The sequence below is a fragment of the Prionailurus bengalensis genome, chromosome B4 (assembly GCF_016509475.1).
Source record: "Prionailurus bengalensis isolate Pbe53 chromosome B4, Fcat_Pben_1.1_paternal_pri, whole genome shotgun sequence".
NCBI lineage: Eukaryota > Metazoa > Chordata > Mammalia > Carnivora > Felidae > Prionailurus > Prionailurus bengalensis.
The window spans coordinates 134,857,124-134,881,498 of NC_057358.1; the positions used below are offsets into that span (position 1 = coordinate 134,857,124).

Here is a 24,375-nt window from a genome sequence, read left to right on the forward strand (position 1 = left end):
GCCCGACGTGGGGCTCGAACTCACGGACCGCGAGATCGTGACCTGAGCTGAAGTCGGACGCTTAACCGACTGAGCCACCCAGGCGCCCCACCCTTGCAATGTTTAATGTTTGGTTTATCTTCTGCATACACCAAGGCAGTGATGTGTAGTAGAAAGACCATGGGTTTTGATGTCATACTTGACCACATCTTACTCTTATGTGTGGAAAAGTTTACTTTCTTTTGTTTCAGGCCCGTCTCTGCCACACGTCACCTGGCTAACTTGGGCAAATAATTTTAACTTTTCTGTTTATATTCCTTGCCTGTAAAGATGAGAATTCTGGAACACCTTTCTCTTCAGGTTGTTTCACATTTGAAATAAGTTAATAAATGTACAAGTACCTAGCCCAAAGTAGCCAAGAGAAGGTAGTCTTCTTTTTTTTAGCCATGTTAATAAAAATGAATTTTGTGGAGAGCCTAAGTCAATTAAGCGTCCTCCTCTTGATTTCAGCTCAAGTCATGATCTCACAGTAGTGAGATTGAGCCCCACGTCGGGCTGCGTGCTGACCGCTCAGAGCCTGTTTGGGATTCTCTCTCCCTCTGTCTCCTCTCCCCTGCTTGTTCTCTCAAAAATAAATGAATGAACATTAAAAAAAAAAAAAAAGAAGAAGAAATCCCAACTTTTTTTTTTTTAATGAACTTTATAAAGTAACTCTTTGAATATGTTATATCTCTAGCCCTGGTTGTCAAAATCCTGAGGAATAGCTTTGCATATCAGCTAGTAAACTCTTGTCTGTCCGCTCCAAATTCCTCCTGTTATGCTCTGTGCTGCCGAGGCCGAGACTCTCCAACTCGGGTTCCTCCTTTGCCAGCTGGCTCGCAATGAGGCTCCGTCCATAGTGAGTGCTTAGAGCGAGACTGTAGGGCAGAGGAGAGCAGAGGGACTTGCTCCTTCCTCTTGCTCAGTGTCGTGGGCATTGCTAGCCAGGGCCCCTCACCTGGCGGCAGCAGTCGGTTCCAGCCTAGATTTTGCAGCCTTTTAGAACCTGACAGAAAACTGGAACAAGATCGGCCTGATAACCCTTCCTCTTTACTTTTTGTGTGTGGAGGCGGTGGGGGAACAGAGGGGAGAGGCTGAGGCTCAGAGGAGGGCCTGATGGAGCTGGGTCTCAGCCCTCCAGGGAGGGGGCACTGTCTAGCTGGCTCTGGGTGTGTCCAGAAAGCTGGAGACTGGATCCAGCTGCTGCTGGCCCGTGAAGAGCCCTGGCCGGGCCACTGCCGGCAGGAACCGGCAGCTACGGGAGGCTCCCGCCTCCCTCTCTGTTCTGGAGGCTGCTAATGGGAATCAGCTGATAGAGGAGAAATAGGGCTGGCAGGGTCCCAGCCCCAGCATCATGGGACATAGAAGGGTGAGTGTGAAGTTGAGAGACAAATGGCGACTCCACAACTGAAACCGTTTGTTGAGTCAAATCTTGGGAAACTAATGTCCTTTCTTCAGGCTTCCAGCTTGTCTTCTTACCCTATGCCGACGATAAACGGAAGGTGCCCTTTACTGAAAAAGTCATGGCAAATCCAGAGCAGATAGACAAGATGAAGGCCATTGTTCAGAAGCTCCGTTTCAATTACAGGTGAGCAGTGGGTTAGTGTCAGGCCTTGTTCTGGAACTGTCTCCTGGGGTGAGAGGATTATTTTACTCCCATGCTGCTGCTGAGCGTGGGAAGAAAAAGTATTCAGTTTCTTTCTCTCCATCTCCTACCACCTCTCCTTTGTCTTTTTTTTTTTTTTTTTTAACTTCCATGGCTCTGCCTTCTCCATTTCTCTCTCTGCCCACAGCTTCCAGTGACAGACAGATGGGCAGGGATTGTTAGCTTTTAAGTCAGCTTTTAGGGGCACCTGGGTGGCTCAGTCCGTTAAGCATCTGTCTTCGGCTCAGGTCATGATCTCATGGTTCATGGGTTCAAGCCCTGCGTCAGACTCTGTGCTGACAGCTCAGAGCCCAGAGCCTACCTCAGAATCTGTGTTTCCCTCTCTCTCTGCCCCTTCCCTGCTCGCGCTCTGTCTCTCTCTGCCTCTTAAAAATAAATAAAGTGTTAAAAAATTTTTTTTTAATATTATTATTTTTATTTGTGAGAGACAGAGCACATGCAGGGGAGGGGCAGAGAGGGAGGGAGACACAGAATCCGAAGCAGGCTTCAGGCTCTGAGCTGCCAGCCCAGAGCCTTATGTGGGGTTCGAACTCACAAACTGTGAGATCATGACCTGAGCCGAAGTCAGATGCTTAACTGACTGAGCCACCCAGGCACACCCCGCCCCCCAAATTTTTTTTTTGATCGGCTTTTGGATTCCAATAAATTGGAAATTGGAGAGAGAAAAGTTGATTCCAGAGACAAGACTCCCAGCTGTTTTATCTGGGCTCTTTTCCTCAGCTGACCCTGGGCCTGTGGTATCTCAGTTGGGTTTATTTAATTTTGTTATTATTTTTTTTAATGTTTAAATGCTTCAATTTATTTATGTTACTGTTTTACTAGAAGTGACGCCTTTGAGAACCCAGTGCTGCAGCAGCACTTCAGAAACCTGGAGGCCTTGGCTTTGGATTTGATGGAGCCTGAACAGGCAGTGGATTTGACATGTAAGAAGGCTGGGACTGAGCTCTTTCCATGGGAGGTTTTTCCATGTAACGGTTTCACTCTGGACTGGAAATACGGATGCGTTTTCTAGCATCCTGCAAAGACTCAACCTCGTTTTTCTAGCCTTCTCTGAGAGATTTTCTAGGCCAGCATAGACTGTCTCAGAAGAGATTTGGCTCATTCTGCCATAAGAGGAGGAGAGTGTGCCAGGCTTCTGCAACCTGCCTTTGAACCGGGCCCCCTCCCCTCATGACTACATGTTGGTAAAAGTAAAAAAAATAATAATAATAATAACCTATAACATTTATTGAGCGCTTACTGTGTGCCAGGCACTCTTGGTCCTAGCTGTTGACTCATCCAATTCTGGTAACTATGAGGTAGGCACCGTTGTCCTTATTTAATAGAGAAGGTAGTAATTCTCCAAGGCACTAAGTAGTGAGCGGTGGATCCAGGTTTAGAATCCAGTGCGTCTGGCCCAGAGCCCTCGCTCTGCACCACTGTGTTTCCTGTCTCTCCATCAGACTGTAGGCTCTGCCTCAGAAGATCCTTGTTACCCAGCATCGGGGAGATTTGCCTGGCTGCCTCAGTTGAGCTCTGAGCTCGCTGCCAGTCCCTTTCTTGATTGTGGTTCTCTTATGTATTTCGTAAGAGGACACACACAGTTTAGTGATACAGGTAAATATCAGCTGGGCAACAGATGGGATTTAATGAAGGCTCTTAACAGAGGTTGAAAAGATCAGAACAATTAGTGTGGCCTGCTGAGCTTCCCAGTTATTATTATTATTTAAAAAAAATTTTTTTTTATATTTATCTTTGAGAGAGACAGAGTGTGAGTGGGGGAGGGGCAGAGAGAGAGGGAGGCACAGAATCTGAAGCAGGCTCCAGGCTCTGAGCTGTCAGCACAGAGCCCGACGTGAGGTTCGAACCCACGGACCACGAGATCATGACCTGAGCCGAAGTCGGACGCTTAACCGACAGAGCCACCCAGGCGCCCTTACTTCCCAGTTATTAATGGTCTCTTTTTACTAGACAAAACAGTCCCAGTGCTAGACATGTAAAAGCTATTGTACCTGTATTATGGTGGTGACTGTTAGCCGGATCTAGCCCAACAGGAACCTTGGAATTAAGCAGCTCATCTTTTTTTTTTTCAGTGAATTTACTTTTCAGAGAGAGAAAGAGCACAAGCAGGGGAGGGGGAGAGAGAGAATCCCAAGTAAGCTCCGTGCCACCAGCACAGAGCCTGACATGGGGCTCGATCCCACAAACTGTGAGATCATGACCTGAGCCGAGATCAAGAGTCGGATGCTCAACCGACCGAGCCACCGAGGTGCCCCAAGCAGCCATCTTTCTTGATGGCCTTTAGATAAATCAGGGAGTAAGTCCCCTGGTCTCCAGCAAGGTGGTGAAGGACATACGCTTTGGAAATACCTGATACAGATTTGAATCCCAGCTCTGCCACTTACTAACTTGAGTAGCCTTGGAATCTTACTTCATCTACCCGAAACTCAGTTCCATTATAGGTAAAATGGGGACAGCAATACTGTTCTTTTTTTTTTTTTTATTTTTAATTTTCTAATGTTTACTTATTTTTGAGACAGAGAGAGAGCATGAACAGGGGAGGGGCAGAGAGAGAGGGAGACACAGAATCGGAAACAGGCTCCAGGCTCCGAGCTGTCAGCCCAGAGCCCGACGCGGGGCTCGAACTCACGGACCGCGAGATCCTGACCTGAGCCGAAGTCAGTCACTTTGCCGACGGAGCCACCCAGGCGCCCCGATACTGTTCTTATAAGCTAGTGACACCGTCTCGGTCCTGACTCTCAGAAAGTGCTCAAAACACAGTTGTTCCCCTTTATCCCACAGCGTTCTCTCTCTTCCTCACCGGGGCCGTGGCCTCTTCCAGTCTGACTCCTGTCCTGTAATTTTACTGCAAGTTGTGTTTGCTCTTCCTGCCTCTATTTTCAAAACAGTTTTGGCTGCTCTGACGCTTCCTATAACTCCAGGGGCTCAGGTTTCTGTCCTCAGCCCCGCTGCTGTCCCTTTCTGTTGGTTATCTTGGCTGCTCCCCCAGCCTGCTGTATCCCTCATGTCTGTGACCCGCGAGCCTGTCTCCAGCCATACCCTTTGTCCCGGGCTCTGGCCGGAACTGCAGCTGCCTGGTGATGGCTGCCGCAGGCCCCAGGTGTGCCACCGCTCAGACACCCGAGCCCTTTGACCCTTGTTCTTTTATGTTCTTCACCCATTTCTAATCCGATGTGTATCTGCTTCCCTCTGACACAGGATATGGTTTGCTTTGAATAAATAACTTCCTGAAGACTCACAACTGTTTCTCACTTTCTCTGTTTGGCTTTGTGACACCATGCTGTCTTGGTTTTTCTCCTGAGCTGACAGTGCCCCAAGACACCTTTGCTGGACCTGCTTCCCTTTTTTTCTCCTCTAAACATGGGAGCGAGTGCACTAGGTGATCCTGGGCCCTCTGTTTCTCTGTCACTTCACTTCTCCCCACGTGGCTTTTCAGACTCCACCAGTGGTTCTAAGTGTGCTTCCTGGAACAGCAGCACTGGTGTCTCCTGGAAACTTGTCAGAAATGCCCATGTTGAGCCCTTTCCCAGGCTGACTGAATCTGAGACTCAGGTTGGGCCCCTGCAACCTGTGTCTTACAACAAGCCTTCCAGGTTATTCTGAGACCTGCTCTTAACCTCTAGCACGCTGGTTCTCAACTTTGGCTGTACAACAGAATCATCCAGGAAACTTCAAAAAATCTGGCGGTTTAGGCCTCACCCCCAGACTACTTAAATCAGAATCTCTGGGGGTGGGGTTTGAGCATCAGTATTTTTTAAAAGTCTCCAGCTGGTTGCCAGGTTGAGAACCAAAGCTCTCGCAGAGACTCCTATAGTCTGGAACATGGGGCTTCTGTCTCAGCAGGAGCCCAGGTTGGTTGTGACATTGTGCCTTCTGGGCACACCAGGCGGCAGGATCTTCCCTTAATACTTTGGAAACGTGGCCACATGAGGCGATGATGAGATACTCGTCTCCTCATGCCTGTCCTTGATGTGACACAGCTCAGGTCTCAAGCTCAACAAACCGTATAATGGTTAGGTAACAAAAAAACCAAAAATACTGTCTTTCCCCCAAAGAGATCTTTTTTCTGTTGTATCAGTCCTGGGGAATGCTCCTGCCATCCCAGCTGGTCGCCACCTCCCTCTGGCCACCCTACACCTCACATTCTATCTGTACATCCATCAATTCTGCCACTTTATGGTCCCTTGTCCCCTCCACCCTCACCCCAGGTTTGGCCTTCTGTCTCACCCTCCTCCCATCCACACACAGCTCGGGATGATTCTTTTTCTTTCTTTCTTTCTTTCTTTCTTTCTTTCTTTCTTTCTTTTTTTTTTTTTTTTATGTTTATTTATTTTTGAGAGACAGAGAAAGAGCATGAGCAGAGGAAGGACAGAGAGAGAGGGAGACACAGAATCTGAAGCAGGCTCCAGGCTCAGAGCTGTCAGCACAGAGCCTGATGCAGGGCTCGAACCCACAAGCCGTGAGATCATGACCTGAGCTGAAGTCAGACACCCAACTGACTGAGCTACCTAGGCACCCCAGGATGATCTTTCTAAACTGGAAATGTAATTGGAATGTAATTGGAATCATGTTGTTCCCCTGCTCATAGCCCTTCAGAGTTTCCCCACTGCTCTCAGGATAAAGTCTAAGACCTGGGTGGGCATTCAAAGGTTCCATGACCTTGCCATGATCGCCTTTCCAGCCTCCTCACCGTTCCTACACTCCTGACATTCTACCTTCAAGCTGCATGTTACCTGCTATTTCTTACCCTGTGCCTTCTCCTGCTTTGAATAGTCCCTGCCTGAGGAAGAACACTCAGCTTTGCAGACTTGGCTGCAGAAAATCTCTCCTGACCCCTCCTGTGTTCCAGTGTGCCTTTGTTCGCTCCCTTCCATCATGGCATTGCCAGCCACTGTGTTTATGTTTTTACTGCCTCCTTACCCTGACTAGACTGTAATCCCACTGGGGGCATGGACTCTTGTTTGAAACCCCAGAATCTAACCCCATTCTCAACTGTATTACTCCCAGCTGTTTGACCTTGAGTAAGTTGTTTAACCTCTCTGCTTTCCTCTATAAAACAAGGAAACAAATTTACCTACCCTAGAGGTTGTTAGAGGATTAAATAAGTTTAAAGCAGTGACAAGGGTGCCTGGCTGTAGTAAGTGCTCATTAAATTCAATTGTTAGAAGGTACTTGGTAAATATTAGGAAGACTTTGTTGAATGTGTTCTTGACCAGGTTAGTTGCCTCCTCCTGGACCCTTTCCTGACTTCCCTGAACCCCTGCAGTTAGGTGCTTTCTCCTCTGGTCCCTGTAGACTTGGAACTGGACAGGAAGCCAGGGCTTGTGACTCACCTGACTCATTCTTCTTGTGTTTTGATTTTCCAGTGCCTAAAACTAAAGCAATAGATAAGAGACTCGGCCCCCTGGTGGATGAGTTTAAGGAGCTTGTCTACCCACCTGATTATAATCCTGAAGAAAAAGTTTCCAAGAGGAAACAAGGTGAGGAACTGGGTTATTTATTTATTTTTCTAAGTTTATTTTTGAGACCAAAAGGAGAGAGAGAGGGTGCAAGCAGGGGAGAGGCAGAGAGAGGGAGAATGAGGATCTGAAGTAGGTTCTGTGCTGATAGCAGAGAGCCCAGTGTAGGGCTCGGACTCATGAACCGTGAGATCATGACTTGAGCTGAAGTCAGACCCTTAGCTGACTGAGCCCCCTAGGCGACCCAGGAACTGGTTTTTAATTTTTTTTAATTAAAAAATTTTTAATGTTTATTTTTGGGACAGGGAGAGCGAGGAAGTGCTAGCAGGAGAGGGGCAGAGAGAGGAGGAGACAGAGAATACGTGTTATCAGCGCAAAGCCCGATGTGGGGCTCGAACTTGCAGCCTTACAAGGAAATGGAGCTGTGAGAGGCTAGGTTGGTGGCCATGGAGCCTTCTCTCTTCTCCTCAGAAGTGACTCCTCTAGGGGCACCCCGGGTGGCTTGGTCAGTTAGGCATCTGACTCTTGGTTTTGGCTCCGGTCATGATCTCATAGTTGGTGAGTTAGAGCCCCACATCAAGCTCTGTGCTGACAGCGTGGACCCTGCTTGGGATCATCTCTCTCTCTCTCTCTCTCTCTCTCTCCCCCTCCCCTGTTCTCACAAACACGTGTGCATGCTTTCTCTCAAAAGAAACAAACATTTATTAAAAAAAAAAAAAAAAAACAACACCAAAAAGTGACTCCTAGTGCCCTGTGTGAGCTGTTACCATAGCTCTTCATACATGTGCACACTTTAGGGATTTACTTGTTTATCTCACTCAGTCTGCACTTGCTTATCGTCTAGCATGGCGCCTTAGTACTTGACACGGTGCTCTGTAAATGCTTTTTGAACGAAGGAAGGAATGACTTCCCCAGACTGAGCACCAATTTTGGGTAAACCGATGGCAACTGCACTACTTGGAACTTCCTTCTAGGTCTGATATGGTTTTGACTTTATGCTTAAATGAAGCTACCTTATCAAAACACGCTCCCCTGGGCATCCCAGCTTATGGAAAATGGTTAACTGCAGCCCAGACTGTAGAAGGGCCACTGTTAGCATTTCCAATCACTCCCTCCTGACCTTTTTCCCCAGATGATGAAGGTTCTGGAAGCAAAAGACCCAAAGTGGAGTTATCTGAAGAGGAGCTGAAGGCCCATGTCAGCAAGGGCACGCTGGGTAAGCTCACTGTGCCCATGCTGAAGGAAGTCTGCAGGGTGTATGGGCTGAAGGGCGGGTTGAAGAAGCAGGAGCTGATGAACATGCTCACTGAGCACTTCCAGAAGAACTGACCAGAGACTGAACAGCTAGCCACCCTTCTGTACTATTGCCAGGCTGCCTGGGTTGTTCTCATCAAGTTAAAACCTGTTTCTTCTGGGCCAGGAAGAGTCTGTCTGATAGAAGCCAGGAACTTTACATTTATGAGACTTTCTGTTGCCATGGAGACAGCATAGCCCTCCCACTTTGCTGGGCTTTACTGTCTGAATAAAGAGCTCTAACTTTGTACTATATACTGTTATTTGTTATTTTTCCGTATTTTTATTTATCTTTGAGACAGTGTAAGCCGGGGGTGGTGGTGCGCAGAGAGAGGAGGGGACAGAGGATCGGAAGCGGGCGCTGTGCTGACAGCAGACAGTCTGATGTGGGGCTCGAACTCATCGTGAGATACGATCTGAGCCGAAGTTAGATGCTTAGCCAACTGACTGAGCCACCCAGGTGCCCCTATACTGTTCTTTAGTATGAAAGAGATGTGTCTGTCTCACATCCAAAGAGCACCTGCCATTGGCTGTTGGCTTTATTTGCTCTCCCATTAGGAACACATCATCATCGTGGCAATAAAGTATCAGTGAAGGTAGGGGAGAATGTGACAATTAAGGACAGGTAGACATACTTGAGGAATGACAAGCCCCAGCAATATTCTCATCCTCTGCTCCCCCCTCCCCCCCACCTGTTTTCCCTTTCACTGTGTCAATATAGACCTAAAGATCAGAGTTCAGAAGCACTAAGAATGGAACATTTCTAATTCTGGTACCATTTGCTTCCTTTTTTTTTTTTTTAAACTTTTTTTTTTTTTTTTTTTTTTTAATTTATTTTTGGGACAGAGAGACAGAGCATGAACGGGGGAGGGGCAGAGAGAGAGGGAGACACAGAATCGGAAACAGGCTCCAGGCTCTGAGCCATCAGCCCAGAGCCCGACGCGGGGCTCGAACTCACGGACCGCGAGATCGTGACCTGGCTGAAGCCGGACGCTTAACCGACTGCGCCACCCAGGCGCCCCGTGGTACCATTTGCTTCATGAGTGACTGGCAGCCCCTTTCATGCTGCATTCCTCTTAACGTGACATTCAGGTACATGAAGATACATTTTCTGTTGCCCTGAGAATTTGGATTCCAGCATACGTGAAAGGAGTTATTCCTCGTGTTTTTTCAGGGAAGCTGTGGTAGGGTGAGGAGAGGGCCTAGCATTAGGAAAAGGGGAAGAGGAGCAGGGTGACTTCTCTTTGTTGCTGCTATTGCTTTTGAAGAATTAGAGGGAAGTTAATCCTCAAAAGCATCTCTTCCCATCGGAGAATTAACTTCCCTCTCCCCCACATAAGGAAAGAAAGCCAAACAAGAATATAATATCTGCTTTCCAAGTAAAAACAAGACACCTTAAACACTCAGAGAACAAAGAATCCAAAAGTGAAAATCTCTTACAAGAGTAACTTGACCCGTCCTATATCTCATGAGATGCTCATTCTAGTCCTGGAAGACACACGGCCTACAGACCCTGAATCTCCAGCCATCCATGGAGGATGCAAATCCTTCCAGATGCTTTCCTTCCTTCTCTCAGGCTAATTCTTCAAAAGCAGTAGCAGCAGAAAGAGCAGAAAAGGGACAGAGAGGATAGAAAAGGGATGGTGGGTGGGGGTGGGGCAGAGATTTTTCAAAATGTAACTTAGCTGACATTGAGAGGGACTCGGGGATACCGTGCTGAGAACAAGTTCCTCTTCCTTCCTCACCACCTTTAAGCCCTCATAGTTTGGGCTTAACGATAATGGAAATGCATTGTTTAGTACTTAACGTATTACAGATGACCTTTACCAAGGTCACTATTGTAAATATAAAAACACTCCTTAATCTTAGTCCACTCAGGAAACTTGCGCTCTAGAACAGAAGTTCCTAACCACTGTGTGTTTGGGGTCAGAGGAACCTTTCAGACCTGATGATTGACCTGATTTTCTCTACAAAAATGTTTAAATGCAAAATTCTGCAACCAACTTCATAGGTGGCTGGCTGGAAATTACTAGATTTCCTTGCTTGTGTGTCTACCCTTTAGGAATTCTTCATTCTACATTAAAAAAAAAATTTTTTTTTTAACGTTGATTTATTTTTGAGAGAGGGAGGGACAGTGTGAGGAGAGGGGCAGAGAGAGGGAGACACAGAATCCGAAGCAGGCTCCAGGTCTGAGCTGTCAGCAGAGCCTGACACGGGCTGGAACTCACGAACTGTGAGATCACGAGCTGAGCTAAAGTCGGATTGGACGCTCAACCGACTGAGCCACCCAGGTGCCCCATCATTCTACACTTTTGAAGCATCTATGTTAGGGCACTGCTACAGGTGCTAGGGTATCACACAAGTTCCTGCTCGCTAATGAGGGTTAATGATCAGAAAACCACCTCAGATGTTAGTAAAGAAGAAGCTAAAAATAGGATGTCACAGTGCTGGGGGAAAAGGAAAGAAATGAGGTAGTTTGTAAAGGTCCTACAGCAGTGATACTTGAATTAAGACTGGCATGAGAAGAAAGCCACCAGTGCAGTAAAGGAACGTGAGATACAACCAACAAGAAGAAAGTACGTTTGGAATGTTCAAGAAACCAAATGTGAAACACTGAGTGAAGACAGAACATGGTGGAGATGCAGACACAGGACAGGCAGGGGGGCCATTAGGAGCAGGGAGAAGAGCCAGTTTTTTCAAAGGATCATAAACGGGCACCCTGGCCTCTGAAGGCTTAAAATGTAGCTGTGGCAACTGAGCTAACTCCAGAGTAAAGTGGGTACTAGGGGTGTAGATCCCAGGAGCCCCTGCCCCACCTCACTTCCTAAAGCTCTAGTGGATAAGGCTGAGTTTCCAACCAAGTGGAGGTTGAACTTGATCTTCCTCCACCCAAATTATTTTGTTCTTTTAAAGTATGATTATAAATGTACATATAGGACAAAACATAGTAAGCAACCTGAACCCCACCACCTACAAATATAAAGCTGCTTAGGTTGGCGGGGTCGGGGTGGGGAGATGGGGGTATCTAAACATTGGAGTCACCTGGAGGAAATGACTAGCCCAGTAGGCACACAACACTTTAGCAGGATAGGGTGGTTTCTGGATTTCCTACATATGCTTCTTACTGAAACGTGCACACTGGCCCAAGCTGGCCAAGACAACACTAAATATAACCTGCACTAATTTGACTATTATGGTATTCAGTTATCTATACCCTGGAAGAAAACTTCTCTTGCTGAGATACAAGGATCTCACAGTGCTTTCCCTCAGGTTGACAAGTGGCTTCAGTCATCACCTCCCCACCACAACCCCTAACTCTCTAGCATGTGGCAAAGGCTACTAGCAGCCCTAACTCTGCAACAGTTCTCAGCTAGGGGTGACTTTGCCACCGCAACACCTGGCAGTGTCTTCGGGGAGGGAGACGATTGCTACTGACATCTAGTGGGTAAAGGCCAGAGATGCTGCTAAACATTGTACAGCATACAGGGCCCCCCTCTCCCATAAAGAATCATTCAGCCCACTCCTAGAATTATTACTACACTATATGTAAACTAACTTGGATTTAAATTTTTTTTTTTTAACGTTTATTTTTGAGACAGAGAGAGACAAAGCATGAACAGGGGAGGGTCAGAGAGAGGGAGACACAGAATCTGAAACAGGCTCCAGGCTCTGAGCTGTCAGCACAGAGCCCGACGCAGGGCTCGAACTCATGGACCGCGAGATCATGACCTGGGCCGAAGTCGGCCACTTAATCGACTGAGCCACCCAGGCGCCCCTAAATTTTAAAATGTTAAAAAATAAAAAATCTTCCAGCCCAAAACATCCTTAGTGCTGAGGCAGGGAAACCCTCTGTAGAGTGAGAGCAACACCTCAGTGATCATGTCAGTACAAGACAATTTGAGCTGCTAGAAAACCACCAGAGGTAATGGCTTTTTCACAGCCTCTTGGTGGAAAGTTTGAGAAGCTATCACTGTTCTAAGAATGCGCAACAGTTCTTCATTTCAGGTATTAGCTGGATACCTATCAAGAACCACACTTTCTTTAAACCGGAATATGAATATATCTCTTTATTAGAATGCTCACGAGAATGGCACACGAGCACTGTCCCTCTGATGTGATGAAGAATACACCTGCCCCACACTGTGGCAGGGAACAGGGGTCATGGCTTTCAGAGCTGGTACCAACTGTCCACTGAAGACCTTTGTATTCACCAGAGAGGATGTTTCCTGCACTCCAGTCAGGCCTCCGGGACTCATGAGACTTCTTCATTTCAGCATCAGTTGATTCTCTTTTCTCTTGACACCCTGGACTCCTTCAAGACCTAGGTCAACTGCCCCATGTCTAACTTGCTCAGGCAGCTTCTGGAATTCTGCAGCACATCTTTGCTATGCTGCTGCCCTGCTGCCCTCAGGGGCACGGTTAGGAGTTGGGGGAGAGGGGGAACAATACCACATTACCGAAGCAAACGGCAGGGGCAGATTAGCACACGACACTTGGACATACACCTAATAACCTCACAGGATACATGCTTTCTCCCCAAATGCTACATAATCTCCATAGAGAGCAAACGTTTATGGAATGATTTTGTACACCAGGCACGAGGGATACAAAGTGAATGGTGTTTACATCCATCAGGTCCTGCATACAAGGGGAAGTCAGCGCCTGAAAGCTGGAACGAGATCTCTATCCTGGCTCTTCCCTGCCTTTGAATGGTATCACCACTCTGTCTCCGCCTGTTCTTCGCATTAGTTCATTTTTCAAAAGGGAGGATAAGATGGCAGAGAAGAATGGGAGACTGGGCTGGGTGGAGGATTACTATATGGATAACACCCCGTAAAACAAAACTAATACAAAAATGCAAAACCCGGATTTAGTACTGTGATATAACAAGAGAACGTGGCCGGAGGTACTACATGCTAACACAGACAATATGATACACAACCCCAAGGGGAGGACTCAGTGAGGAGTGGGGCACAGGCCGCCGGTTTAGACTAAGAGCCTTTCAATGGACTGCTGAATGGACTGGATCTGCTGCTTCAGCTGTGAGCCTTCTTTGATGGTGACAGAACAGGCGATGACAGGCCTGGAGACCCCACAGGCCCGCCCCAGGGCCTGCTTAGAGCGCACAAACACGTAGGGCACGTTCTTATCCTCACATAGCAGCGGAAGGTGAAGGATGATCTCCAGCGGCTCAGCGTCTGCAGCCATCACGATGAACTCAGAGATGCCTCTGTTGAGGGTTTTGGTGGCTGAAGAGAGAAGGACACGAGGCCCAATAAGTGACTGGGATGGGGGCGGAGCTTGGGCATGGAAGCCACAAAAAAGCAATTTCCAAGGGAAAGAAACAAGTGCTTTCTGAGCAAAAATCCCCAGGCACAAGCAATCCTCTGTCTTACAGTGTGGCCTTGGTAAGTGATATGGGATTTAATCACCAATTAGCCACCCTCAATGCCTTTCTCCAACCCTCCATCAAACCCATCGGCTCTGTCACAACACATCCTGAAACAGACCGCTTCTTTCTTCTTCTCTGCTACCATACTTTGTCCAAGTCACTACCACCTCTTGCCTGGTTGACTGGAACAGCGTTCACACGGGCTTTGCAGTACAGCATTTCTCAAACTCTGTGATCAAGGATCAGGGTTTTACCATCCCAGTCTGTCACAAGCAGTATTTCTGGAAGGCTCACACCACATGCAACTTAGAAGAAAAATCAGCACCCCATATCACTGTTTAAACACTTACTCCTGATGGCTTATATCTCTGTGGCCCAGTGCTAGTCCCCAGACCACACTCTGTTAATGCTGGAGTATGAACAAGAGCACAGACCGTGGAGCCACACTGCCCAAGTTCAAATCCCGACTCTCATTCTCCTCACAAGATAGATGTGAATAACTGGGTCTAAAAGAATGCCTACACCGTTAACCTTTAGCAGCTACTGCCAAAACGCTGCTCTTAAGTCCTCCCACTGGTCCCAATCAAGTGTCCAGCCCTCTTTCCAAGTTGGACATCTAAACCAGAGCCAGTGCCTGATCACTCTACCTGAAGCACCCTCTGGCTGCCTTACCTTCATTAGCTCCTTTCCGAAGCTGCTTGTAGTTACATGACTGCTGAACAAGGTCCAGTAGTTTCTTGGTGAGGTGGGCGTCTGCAAGGGGGTAGGCCTTCGGATTTACATCAGCCTCAGTCTATGGGGCGGGAAGTGGGGGAAGTCATCAAACCATCAGTCAAACTGAACCAGAAGTTGTTCCGGACAAATCACAAAATACTTTATAATCAACAACCCAGAGAGATAGTGATCAGCTTCCCTGTTCCTCTGCCCTCAGAAAGACACTTAGTGACTGACACTGGCTGCCTATTCCCAACTCAGAAAAACTGAAATATATTAGAATAAAAGAATTTTAGCAATTACATAGTCCAATGATGTACACTAAAGCCGATATACTTTTATTTGCCTCTCTTGCTTGGTAATATTGTAGCAAATGGATTATTAATAGGTTCTCATGGCTCAGTATCCACTTGAGTCACATGGGGATAGTTTTTAAATTTGGGATTTCCACACTCCACCCCAAATTTACTGAAATAAAAATTAAGGCATTTATAGAAATGTAGCACAGAGTTCTCTCTCCATTTCCCATTCAATATTCAAATCTTCCTCTGTCCTCGGTAAGAATCCATCAAAATATTTTCTCATTCATCCGACCCTACATCCATACAAAATGGTCGGTACCAACAAAATGGTTGGTACCTCTACCAACAAGCTCACCAAGGTCAAAATTTCCTCTTGTTCTTACAATATATCCAACTAAGGCCACCCAGTCAGAGTACGATATTCAAGTTATTCAAATTAGTATTTCCCTGTGGTTTATCAGTTTGATATACAATTAGGGTTCCTTTGTATTCAGCTTGTTAAAAAAAATTAAGATTTTATTTTTCAAATATGTAACACATCTACATGGTTCCAAAGTCAAAGCTGTTAGTGAACTAAAACTGTTTTGAAAACTGGCAAACAGTAAAGCATTTATCCTGCCTTTCCCGTACAGACTGTATCACTACTCCACCTACTAAAGGAATGAGTCAATCAAATCCCACCATCTTGCAACCCATATTCATCAATTAATCCAGACACAGATTAATGGATCCAGACATTAACAGCTACCAATATCATAAAAGATACCATGTGATCACTGCCCCTCTTGAAGAACAAAAACATCTATGACCAAGTATTCTTGGGGAAAAACAAAAGGAAAGAAGAAAAATCTGATCAAGCCTTTGATTCTGATATTAGGTATTTGATACTAAGGAATTATTAAATTTTGGGGTATTATAATGGCACTGCAGTTGCTAAAAATCCTGATTTTACAGATTCATACTTTATCACCTATGAATAAAATGCTACGTCACTGGCTTTGCTTCAAAATAAACCATTTAGGGAACAAATTGGGAGGGGCCTGCTTAAACCATTCCTTCTTCCTCATCCCTACCTCTCGAGTTCAAGCATTTTCATTAATTTCTCATTTGTTTTCCCTGTGATTCTTTTCACAAATATATGTATTTATATATAAAACTTGGATGCACCGCACGTTACCATCGCGAGCAACGCGTGGTTCGCCCGCTGCGGCCCGCTCTAACCCCGGTTTTGGAGGCTGGACCGCGGCACGCAGCGCGCGGCACCCCAGTCTTAAGTGGTGACCCATGGGTGACGCCCCGGTGGGAGCACTCACCATCGCGTCTGCCTCGGTGGTCTCCTGCCCAGCACCGCAAGGACACAGAAATGACCCACCCGCAAGGAAGCAGGAAGTGACGCAGTGGTGACGTCAGCGGAAGTGACATCGAGCGTGAGCTTGCACCAAACGCCTGGTCCCTGAAACTGCAGTGGTTCCAGGGTGATGTGGAATTAAGTGAGGGCTAGAGTTCCCTGAAGAAGTGGGAAAAAGGTCTCCCCATTATTGGTCTGCTCTTCTCCTTACATTCTAGAATCAGCTTTTCAAGGCCCACAAAAATGTGCTGGGATAATCTGATACGTAGATTTGATACAATCCCAATTTGGGTAAAGGACCTTTAGTATGCAGGCTCTGTCAATTTAAACATATATGCTTAACTCGGTACTTCTCAGTAAGGCTTTACAATTTTTACAAAAGGCTTAATATCTTTTAGATTTACTCCTAGATATTTCAGGCTAAGAAAATTCACTGTTTCCTACTATATTAAGAATTTCTTGGGCTCCCGGGTGGCTCAGTCGGTTAGGCATCCGACTCTAGCTCAGGTCATAATCTCATGGTTTGTAAATTCTTCGAGCCCCATGTCAGGCTCTATGCTGACAGGGTGGAGCCTGCTTTGGATTCTGTGTCTCTCTCTCTCTCTCTCTGTCCCTCCCCCATGCGTGGTCTGTGTCTCAAAAATAAACAAACATTAAAAATTTTTTTTCTTTAATGCTTATTTTTTTGAGAGAGACAGTGAGAGCCAGGGAGGGGCAGAGAGAAAGAGAGAGGGAGACACAGAATGAGAAGCAGGCTCCAGGCTCTGAGCTGTGAGCACAGAGCCTGATGTGGGGCTCAAACTCACAAACCGTGACATCATGACCTGAGCTGAAGTTGGACACTTAACTGACCGAGACACCCAAGCGCCCCAAAAAAGAATTTCTTCTTATACAGATTGATGTTGAATTCGATCAGATTTTGTGCTGACTCAGATGAAAAATGTTTTCCTTTAATTTTTTACGGTTCTTCTAATGTTAAAACGAAGTTTGCATTCCTGAGATAAAACCAACTTAAGTAGGTTTTTAATTTTATATCCATTAGCTAATGGACATAAGGTTTCTTGGGGGGAAGAGATGATAAAAATGTTCTAAAATTCTATAGCAATGGTTGCATAGCTCTGTAAATATATGAAATACCACTGAATTACACACTTCACACAGGTGAACTTCTTATAGTACATAAATTATTGCAATAAAGCTATTTTAAAAACTAGGTATAGGGTTTTTAAAAAAACAACAACTAGGTATACGGTTTTTTTTCAGGTCAAAAAAATTTTTAATGTTTATTTATTTTGAGAGAGAGAGAAGAGAGAGAGAGCTCGCAGTGAAGGGGAAGAAAGAGAATCCCAAGCAGGCTCCACATTGCCAGCTCAGGAGCTGTGGGGCTCAATCTCATACCATGAGATCATGACTCGGGCCGAAATCAAGAGTTGCACACTTAACAGACTGAGCCATGCAGCCACCCCCCCTGTTAAAATTTTTTTTTAATTTCTTTATTCGTTTTAAATTCCTACTTAAATTGGTTTTGATACACTTTTTTTCAGGCATTTGTTCACTTCATCTCAGTTTCTGTATTTATAGCTATCAAATTGTTCTAATATCCTTTTTAATATCTGAAGATTATAACTTCTTCATGTTTGTTACTCCTCACTTTCATCTCTTTTGCTTATTTTCCTGATTAATCTCGCTGGAGGGGACTTTTCAGAGAAAATCTTCTGATTCTGTCCATCCTATAAGTCAGATCTGTTTGCTATTTCAGTAATTTCTGCTTTTCTTTGGTGTTTTGTCTTTTCATTCTTTTCCTACCTTTTTATAGCCCCTTTCCCTCCAACATAAGCATTTTAAGATCCAGGTAATACTTTAGCTGTTGTGTGTGGTATTCTCACTATTGTTTAGTTTTGTTTTCAAATTTCCATAATTTTGTTCACTAGATTCACTATGACCAGTAGATCAAATTTATTGGTGGTGTTGTTCAAATCCTCTTTCCACACTGATGTTCTGGATTCACCAACTATCATTTATATACTTAAATGCTATATAATTGCATATTTGTCCATTTCTTCTTATAATTGTATAATTTTTATTTTATTCATACCTTATTAAAAAAATTTTTTTAATCTTTATTTTTGAGAGAGAGAGAGAGCGCGCGTGCGTGAACGGGAGAGGGTTAGAGAGAGAAGGAGACACAGACCCTGAAGCAGGCTCCAGGACTCTGAGCTGTCAGCACAGAGCCCCACATGGAGCTCGAACTTACAAACCGTGAGATCATGACCTGAGCTGAAGTCAGACAATTAACCGAGCCACCCAGGCGCCCCTTAAAAAAAAATTTTTTTTTAATGTTTATTTATTTTTTGATAGAGAAGGAGACACTGAATCTGAAGCACATACCTTTTTTTAGCCACTATCTTCAGATGCCTTTCACCTTAAAACTTACTTCTTTTTGATGTTTATATTTAGGCTACATCACACCTTTTAACTTGGTATACATTTACCATTCTTTCTACTTTAATCTGTTTTAACGGAAGCACTTAGTCTCCTATATTTATTTAAGTACTGATAACATTAAGTTCAAATCTTCCTTCTTTTGAGCCTTCTATTTGTTCTAACTGCTATGTTTCATTTTCTTTCTTTCCTTCCTCTGGGTTTATTATTTTTTCACTCTACTATTCCCTCTACTGGCTTGGAATTATGTTATCTTTATTCTTTTGGTGGCTACCTCAGAGACCACAACACATGTCCTTGACTTATCAAAATCTAATGCTCATCCACACTGGTGCCCTCCTCCTAAACATAAAAGGGCTCAACAACACTTTAATCCCAATCACTCCTCAAAAGTCTACTTTAAATTGCAGCTCCAACAGCAACTCTCTGGAACTTAGGATTCTCAATTCTCAACAAAACATTAAATGCACAAAAAGGGAAGACTTCAGGAGCCCAAACGACTAAAGAGGCCTCACCTTATTGTTTCAGTATTAGTCAACAATAAAAAGTTGGCTCAACTTTAAAACAAACTACCTAGCTCATAAATAGTAACTGAAATTTTGCTTTGTATTTATTCAAGTTTTTCAAGGGTTATTTATATGAGTGAACGAATGAAATAATACTGCTAGCTAACTTTGATCCCTAGCTTGATCTATTTGGTCTCCCTGTACACCAGACAAACAAAACCCAGCAAGGTTTGGATTTAACAAGGCGTGCTCATTAACACCGTACCAAGTATTAGGATTAGGTGCTTAATATGCATTCTCATTTAAATCTTTCCAACACTCTCATTCATCTTTTATCCCCATTTTACAGTTGAGGAAAACTTCTTTTTTTAAAAATTTTAATGTTTATTTTTGAGAGACAGAGACAGAGTGCGAGCCGGGGAGGGGCAGACCGACTGAAGGAGACATAGAATCTGAAGCAGCTCCACACTCTGAGCTGTCAGCACAGAGCCCAACCCAGAGATCGAACTCAGGAAAGGTGAGATCATGACCTAAGCTGAAGTCGGGTGCCTACCCGACCGAGCCACTCATGGACCCCGAGGAAAATTTCTCTTAAGTTTAACTCGAGACCATCCTATTCCAGAACGTTCCGTAGAATTCCGTAAAATGAGCACTGGTTTAGAAGCTTCAAGTTAAAGGCTCAGCCACATACTAACTTCAAAATAGGGGGTAGGGGGAAGGAAAGGAGGAAGCTGCCCAACGGGATCCACGCTCCGTTGGAAGGATTAAACCTCCCTATGTTAGTGGAAGTGCTTTGTAAACTCTTCTTTCCTTACCAAGTACCAAACAAAACTAGCTGCCAAGCTACAGGAGTTGATTAAAGGTTGGAGATCACCAACAGCTTAGAGATGCCGCACGTGGTGCTACCGAGACCTCTGATTTGAGACTGCCGCCTCGCAGCAACCATTCCTGAACCCAAGCCGGGGTTCGGAATCACTCCACATTTACCACAGCCGCCAAAGGCCCTCAAACGCCAAGTCCCCGGCACGTGTAACTCGGGGTTGGGCACTAAGGCTCAGACCCATGGAGATCTAGATCTCCCTCTCTTGAACACTGACAAATGGGCAAGTGGGGTAGGGGAGGCTGATTTGAATTCAGGGTTCCCCACCATCCTCTAGCGATCCCCAACAACAGAAATAAAAAAGACGGAGCCTGGTTTTCTCATCCAACTTTCTACTCTCTCCCACGTGGGTTGGTCTGTTTCCTCCCACCCTGGGCCGGGACTCCTTCACTCCCCGGAGGCTTCCAGCCACGCGCAGAGTAGCTGCAAAGTACCCCCGACAGCCTGTTGGGACCCTGAGGCTTTCCGAGTTCTAACCTCGAGCGGGGCCGTTGGGGCCCCGCGGCGGTCCGAATTCTAACTCGGGGGAGGAGGCTGGGACTCCGCGGCCGCTGGAGCTCTAACCCCGGGCCGGGCGATCGAGACAGCGTACGTTCTAAGCCCCGGCAGCCTAGTAAGTGAACCGGTCCCGGAGTCTCGCGCTTCCCAGCCCTTCCACCACGCGCACGCACTCACCATAGCTGCGACTCCGCGGTCTCGCCACCCGTCTGGGAGCGCAGCTGACGTCAGAGCGGGAGCGCGCGCCTCGGCCGGAAGGTCGCGCTGGAGGAGTGGAAATGGCCGCGCGCGGCAGGAAACGGAAGTGACGCCATTGCAGGCGGACGGACCTCGTTTTTCAAGGGCGCCCGCACGGGAACCAAGTCGTTTCTAGGCGAGGGACGGTAATTTGTTGTTTTTGTTATCATCATACCACACATTTCTGTCAGGGAGAATAAATGAAACATTCATACATACACACGGACAAACACCCAGAACGAAAGGTTTCAATGATGTCATCATTCCATTGCCTATTTATCTTTAAGCATATTCTTGAGCTTTCAAAATCATCTTTTTTTTTACCCTACACTGGTGAGGGAACGGTATGGAGATAATGATGGGGAATCCTAAATGTTTTCCTCCATATTTAGATATCCTTGTGAAAATTTGGTGGGAAGTGTGGAGTCCACCAGAAATGGAATCCTTTGAGTAGGGAATTAAGGAAGAAGAACAGGTTTGGGGGTGAGGGTTGAGTTTCTGTCAGGTTGAGTTTGAAGATGTCATAGGACAAGCAGTTTCTTTTGGCCAGCACACTGCTCTTTTCTCTAGGCTGCTCCAAATCTCCATTATTCAAAGCTAGACTCATGCCTCACCACCTCCAAGAAGTCCTTCCTGATTGTTATGGCCCTCACTCTTTTCTCTCCATCGTGATACCAGGCACATCTCGGGACCACTGGGATCAGCCCAAACTAGACCATTATATGCTAGTTCCAGTTAACTATTTCGGAAACCTAGTAGAGACCTGGAAGGACCCTTAGGAATCATGCAGCAATCTCTTCATTTTACAGATACTAAGGCCCAGAGAAGGGAAGCTCCTTGCCCAAAGTCACAGAGTGAGGCAGTGGCTGAACCAGAACTGGACCTTGGGATTTTGGCTATTGGCCTGGGTTGCTTCCACTCCATCTGGTTGCTATGCTTGAAACCGGTTGTGGTATGGGGCAACGTGATGGGTTTGAACTGGCTCCAGGATGGAACATTCATTACACCAAAAATTCCTCCATCAAACTTCACCTCATGCAAATCATTTTGTTAAGTTTATTTATTTTGAGAGAGTGTGTGTGTGCATGAGCAGGGGAGGGGCAGAGAGAGAGAGAGAGAGAGAGGGAGAGAGAATCCTAAGCCGGCTCTGCACTGTCAGTGCAGAGCCCAACGTGAGGCTCAATATCAGGAACCATGAGATCATGCCCTGAGCTGAAATCAAGAGTCATATGCTTAACTGACTGAGCCACCCAGGCACCCCACCTCACATACGACTTGTTGAAGAGCAAAATTTGTCTCCGAATTGAGAAATACCCACAGATGCTTCCTGTTTAAGAGTAGCTCCTGTGACAGGGCACCTGAGTGGTTCAGTTGATAAAGTGTCCGACTCTTGATTTCAGCTCAGGTCGTGATCTCAGGCTCTTGAGATCAAGCCCTGTATCAGCCTCCATGCTGCCTGATTTAAGATTCTCTCTCTCCCTCTCCCTCTGCCCCTTCCCCCACCCTCTAAAAAAAAAAAAAAAGTAGAACCTGTGGTTTGGATACTGCTGTTCACCTCTCAGATCCTGTTTCATGTTTCCATATTAGTTAGATATATCAGCCACCATTGTTGGGGAATTAAACCTTATTCAATTTACAGTCATAGACATGTCCTTATCATTTGCTTTTTTGATGTCCTTTTTACTTTTTTTATATATTAAAAAAATGTTTTTTAATGTTTATTTATTTTTGAGAGAGAGAGTGAGACAGAGCATGAGCAGGGGAGGGCCAGAAAGAGAGGGAGACACAGAATCTGAAGCAGGCTCCAGGCTCTGAGCTATCAACACAGAGCCCGATGTGGGGCTTGAACTCACGGACTGTGAGATCGTGACCCGAGCTGAAGTCGGACGCCCAACCGACTGAGCCACCCAGGTGCCCCTGATGTCCTTTTTAAAAAATGCTTTTTATTACTTATTTTTGAGAGAGAAAGTACTTATTTTGAGAGAGAGGGGTAGAGAGAGAAGGGGAGAGAGAGAATCCCAAGCAAGCTCCACACTGTTAGCACAGAGGCCAACGGGGCTCGATCCCATAAACTGTGAGATCATGACCTGAGCCAAAATCAAGAGTTGGACGCTCAACCAACTGAGCCACCCAGGCATCCTAGCTTTTTTGATGTCCTTTATAACAATTTCCCGTTGTTATTTGGCCTACCTGGCATTTTGGACCATCATATCCCAGGTCTCTTCAGTGAAGACTGATGGGACTTGATGTTTTTATTTCCATGAGTAAGGAGACAGTACACTTCACCTAATTAATCTGCTTCCCAATTATATAACTCAATTTCCAAATTCTCCTAGAGCTAGCTCCCCCTTTTGTATTTTGTTGTTTCCCTTGTTAGTAAGTTAGTATGTTGACATATGCTCAAGATCAATTTGTCCTAGAAATTTGTTTTTTATACACTTCTGTGCTTAAAACTCTAAATCCTTGCCATGGCTTACTAGGACCCACTCCACCAGTCCTCACCCCCATCTCCATAATACAGCTCTACCCACTTTCTTTTTCTCCCCTGAGCACACCCCAATTTTTCCAACCCCATCTATCACCCTTTGTTGTGTGCACTGTGTTCCACTGTTTTGCTTAGCTAGCTCCTGCTCATCACCTCTTCAGTGAAGCCTCCCTGATCATCCAGACCAGGTAACTGCCCCTGCTGGATAGACCCACAAACCCCCTGTATTTGCCCTTTATGGCACTTGTCAAACTTCCTTTTATTCAGTGTCCACCTTTGAACTACACTGAGAGCTCTATGAGAGCAGGGTTTGTAGATGCCTTGGGTACTTTGGATACCTATCTTCTAGCACTATGACTGGCCCAAAGGAGGTACCTGTTCCACTTACGGATTTTTGCTAGCAAGCAATCAAAATGGAGTTTAGGAAAAAACTCTGTCATGGAGCCCACAGATTCCAGGGGAGCTGGTTGTGAGAGCAGAACCAGTCCCACAGTCTCACTCCACTGTTAGTGCCCTCCAGCCAAGGACTACTGGGAACACACCCAAAGTGTTAATACTTACTGCATCAAGGGAGAATGCACACCATGGGAAATGATAAGTCTTCTCAATAAGAGGGTGTTTGAAAGGATTTACTGTAGGATTGGGGTTCTATTAGGTGATTTGGGGGAGGGTTCAAGGAACCGGGATCTGCTCTGATTAGATGTCATCAGGAAATGTGAATAGTTCTGTGATTGGGCATCTTAATGATCTTATCGACATGGTGGAAGGAATCAAGTGGGGCTAATGCTGTAAGTGGTAAAGAAATAGCAGTCGCTCATTTTAGACAGGATAAGGGGGATTTGGTGATTTTTGTGGCTTCAATAATGTTCATGTTTTTGTCTCTGTTCAAACATAATTAAAGAGTGACATTGTTCTTGTCTTGATTATCGCAGAATGGTTTTCTCTGTTGTTGATGTTCTACGAAATCGTTTATGTTGAACAGAATACTGAGGCCCAGCTGTGAGTGTCAGGCCAGCTCCTAGCAACACCGAGTCTTAACTGATAGAACTGGGTCAGTTCCTAGCTGTCACGGGCTCCTTTTCTTTGTCTTTTTCTCACCAGCTTCCTATTCCCACCTTGAATCTCTGTTCTGTGG

The 24,375-nt window shown here is 45.7% G+C and overlaps 2 protein-coding genes across 9 annotated transcripts in view; one reads left to right on the top strand and one right to left on the bottom strand.

Annotated features, from left to right (window-relative positions):
* XRCC6 (X-ray repair cross complementing 6) overlaps positions 1-8,691 on the top strand; it is a 29,468-nt gene extending 20,777 nt beyond the window's left edge. For 4 of the 7 annotated variants that reach the window (XM_043562735.1, XM_043562733.1, XM_043562738.1 and 1 more), the window contains 4 exons: positions 1,477-1,606; positions 2,507-2,607; positions 7,051-7,164; positions 8,276-8,691. In XM_043562735.1, coding sequence (XP_043418670.1) covers positions 1,477-1,606; positions 2,507-2,607; positions 7,051-7,164; positions 8,276-8,472 — 542 coding nt within the window. In that variant the 3' untranslated portion in view covers positions 8,473-8,691. The remainder of the gene's footprint in view (positions 1-1,476; positions 1,607-2,506; positions 2,608-7,050; positions 7,165-8,275) is intronic. The other 3 variants (XM_043562737.1, XM_043562739.1, XM_043562736.1) reach the window with 1 other exon arrangement.
* A 3,797-nt stretch (positions 8,692-12,488) lies between these two features.
* On the bottom strand, positions 12,489-20,822 carry SNU13 (small nuclear ribonucleoprotein 13). 2 transcript variants are annotated; one of them, XM_043562743.1, is made up of 3 exons: positions 20,696-20,822; positions 14,501-14,621; positions 12,489-13,685 (listed from the first exon to the last, which is right to left on the bottom strand). In XM_043562743.1, exons 1-3 carry the CDS (start codon positions 20,696-20,698, stop codon positions 13,423-13,425), a joined length of 387 nt encoding a protein of 128 aa, XP_043418678.1. In that variant the 5' UTR covers positions 20,699-20,822; the 3' UTR covers positions 12,489-13,422. The 2 variants fall into 2 exon arrangements, with proteins under 2 accessions (XP_043418678.1, XP_043418677.1); XM_043562742.1 differs by lacking the exon at positions 20,696-20,822 and adding an exon at positions 16,158-16,346.
* Between the last annotated feature and the right edge of the window lie 3,553 nt (positions 20,823-24,375).

What these genes read in the sequence shown, in the direction of transcription:
- SNU13 (XM_043562743.1), bottom strand. An exon ending in TCGGAAAGGAGCTAATGAAG is followed by an intron (nt 13,686 to 14,500) that starts GTAAGGCAGCCA and finishes TTCTCTCTTCAG; the next exon opens with CCACCAAAACCCTCAACAGA.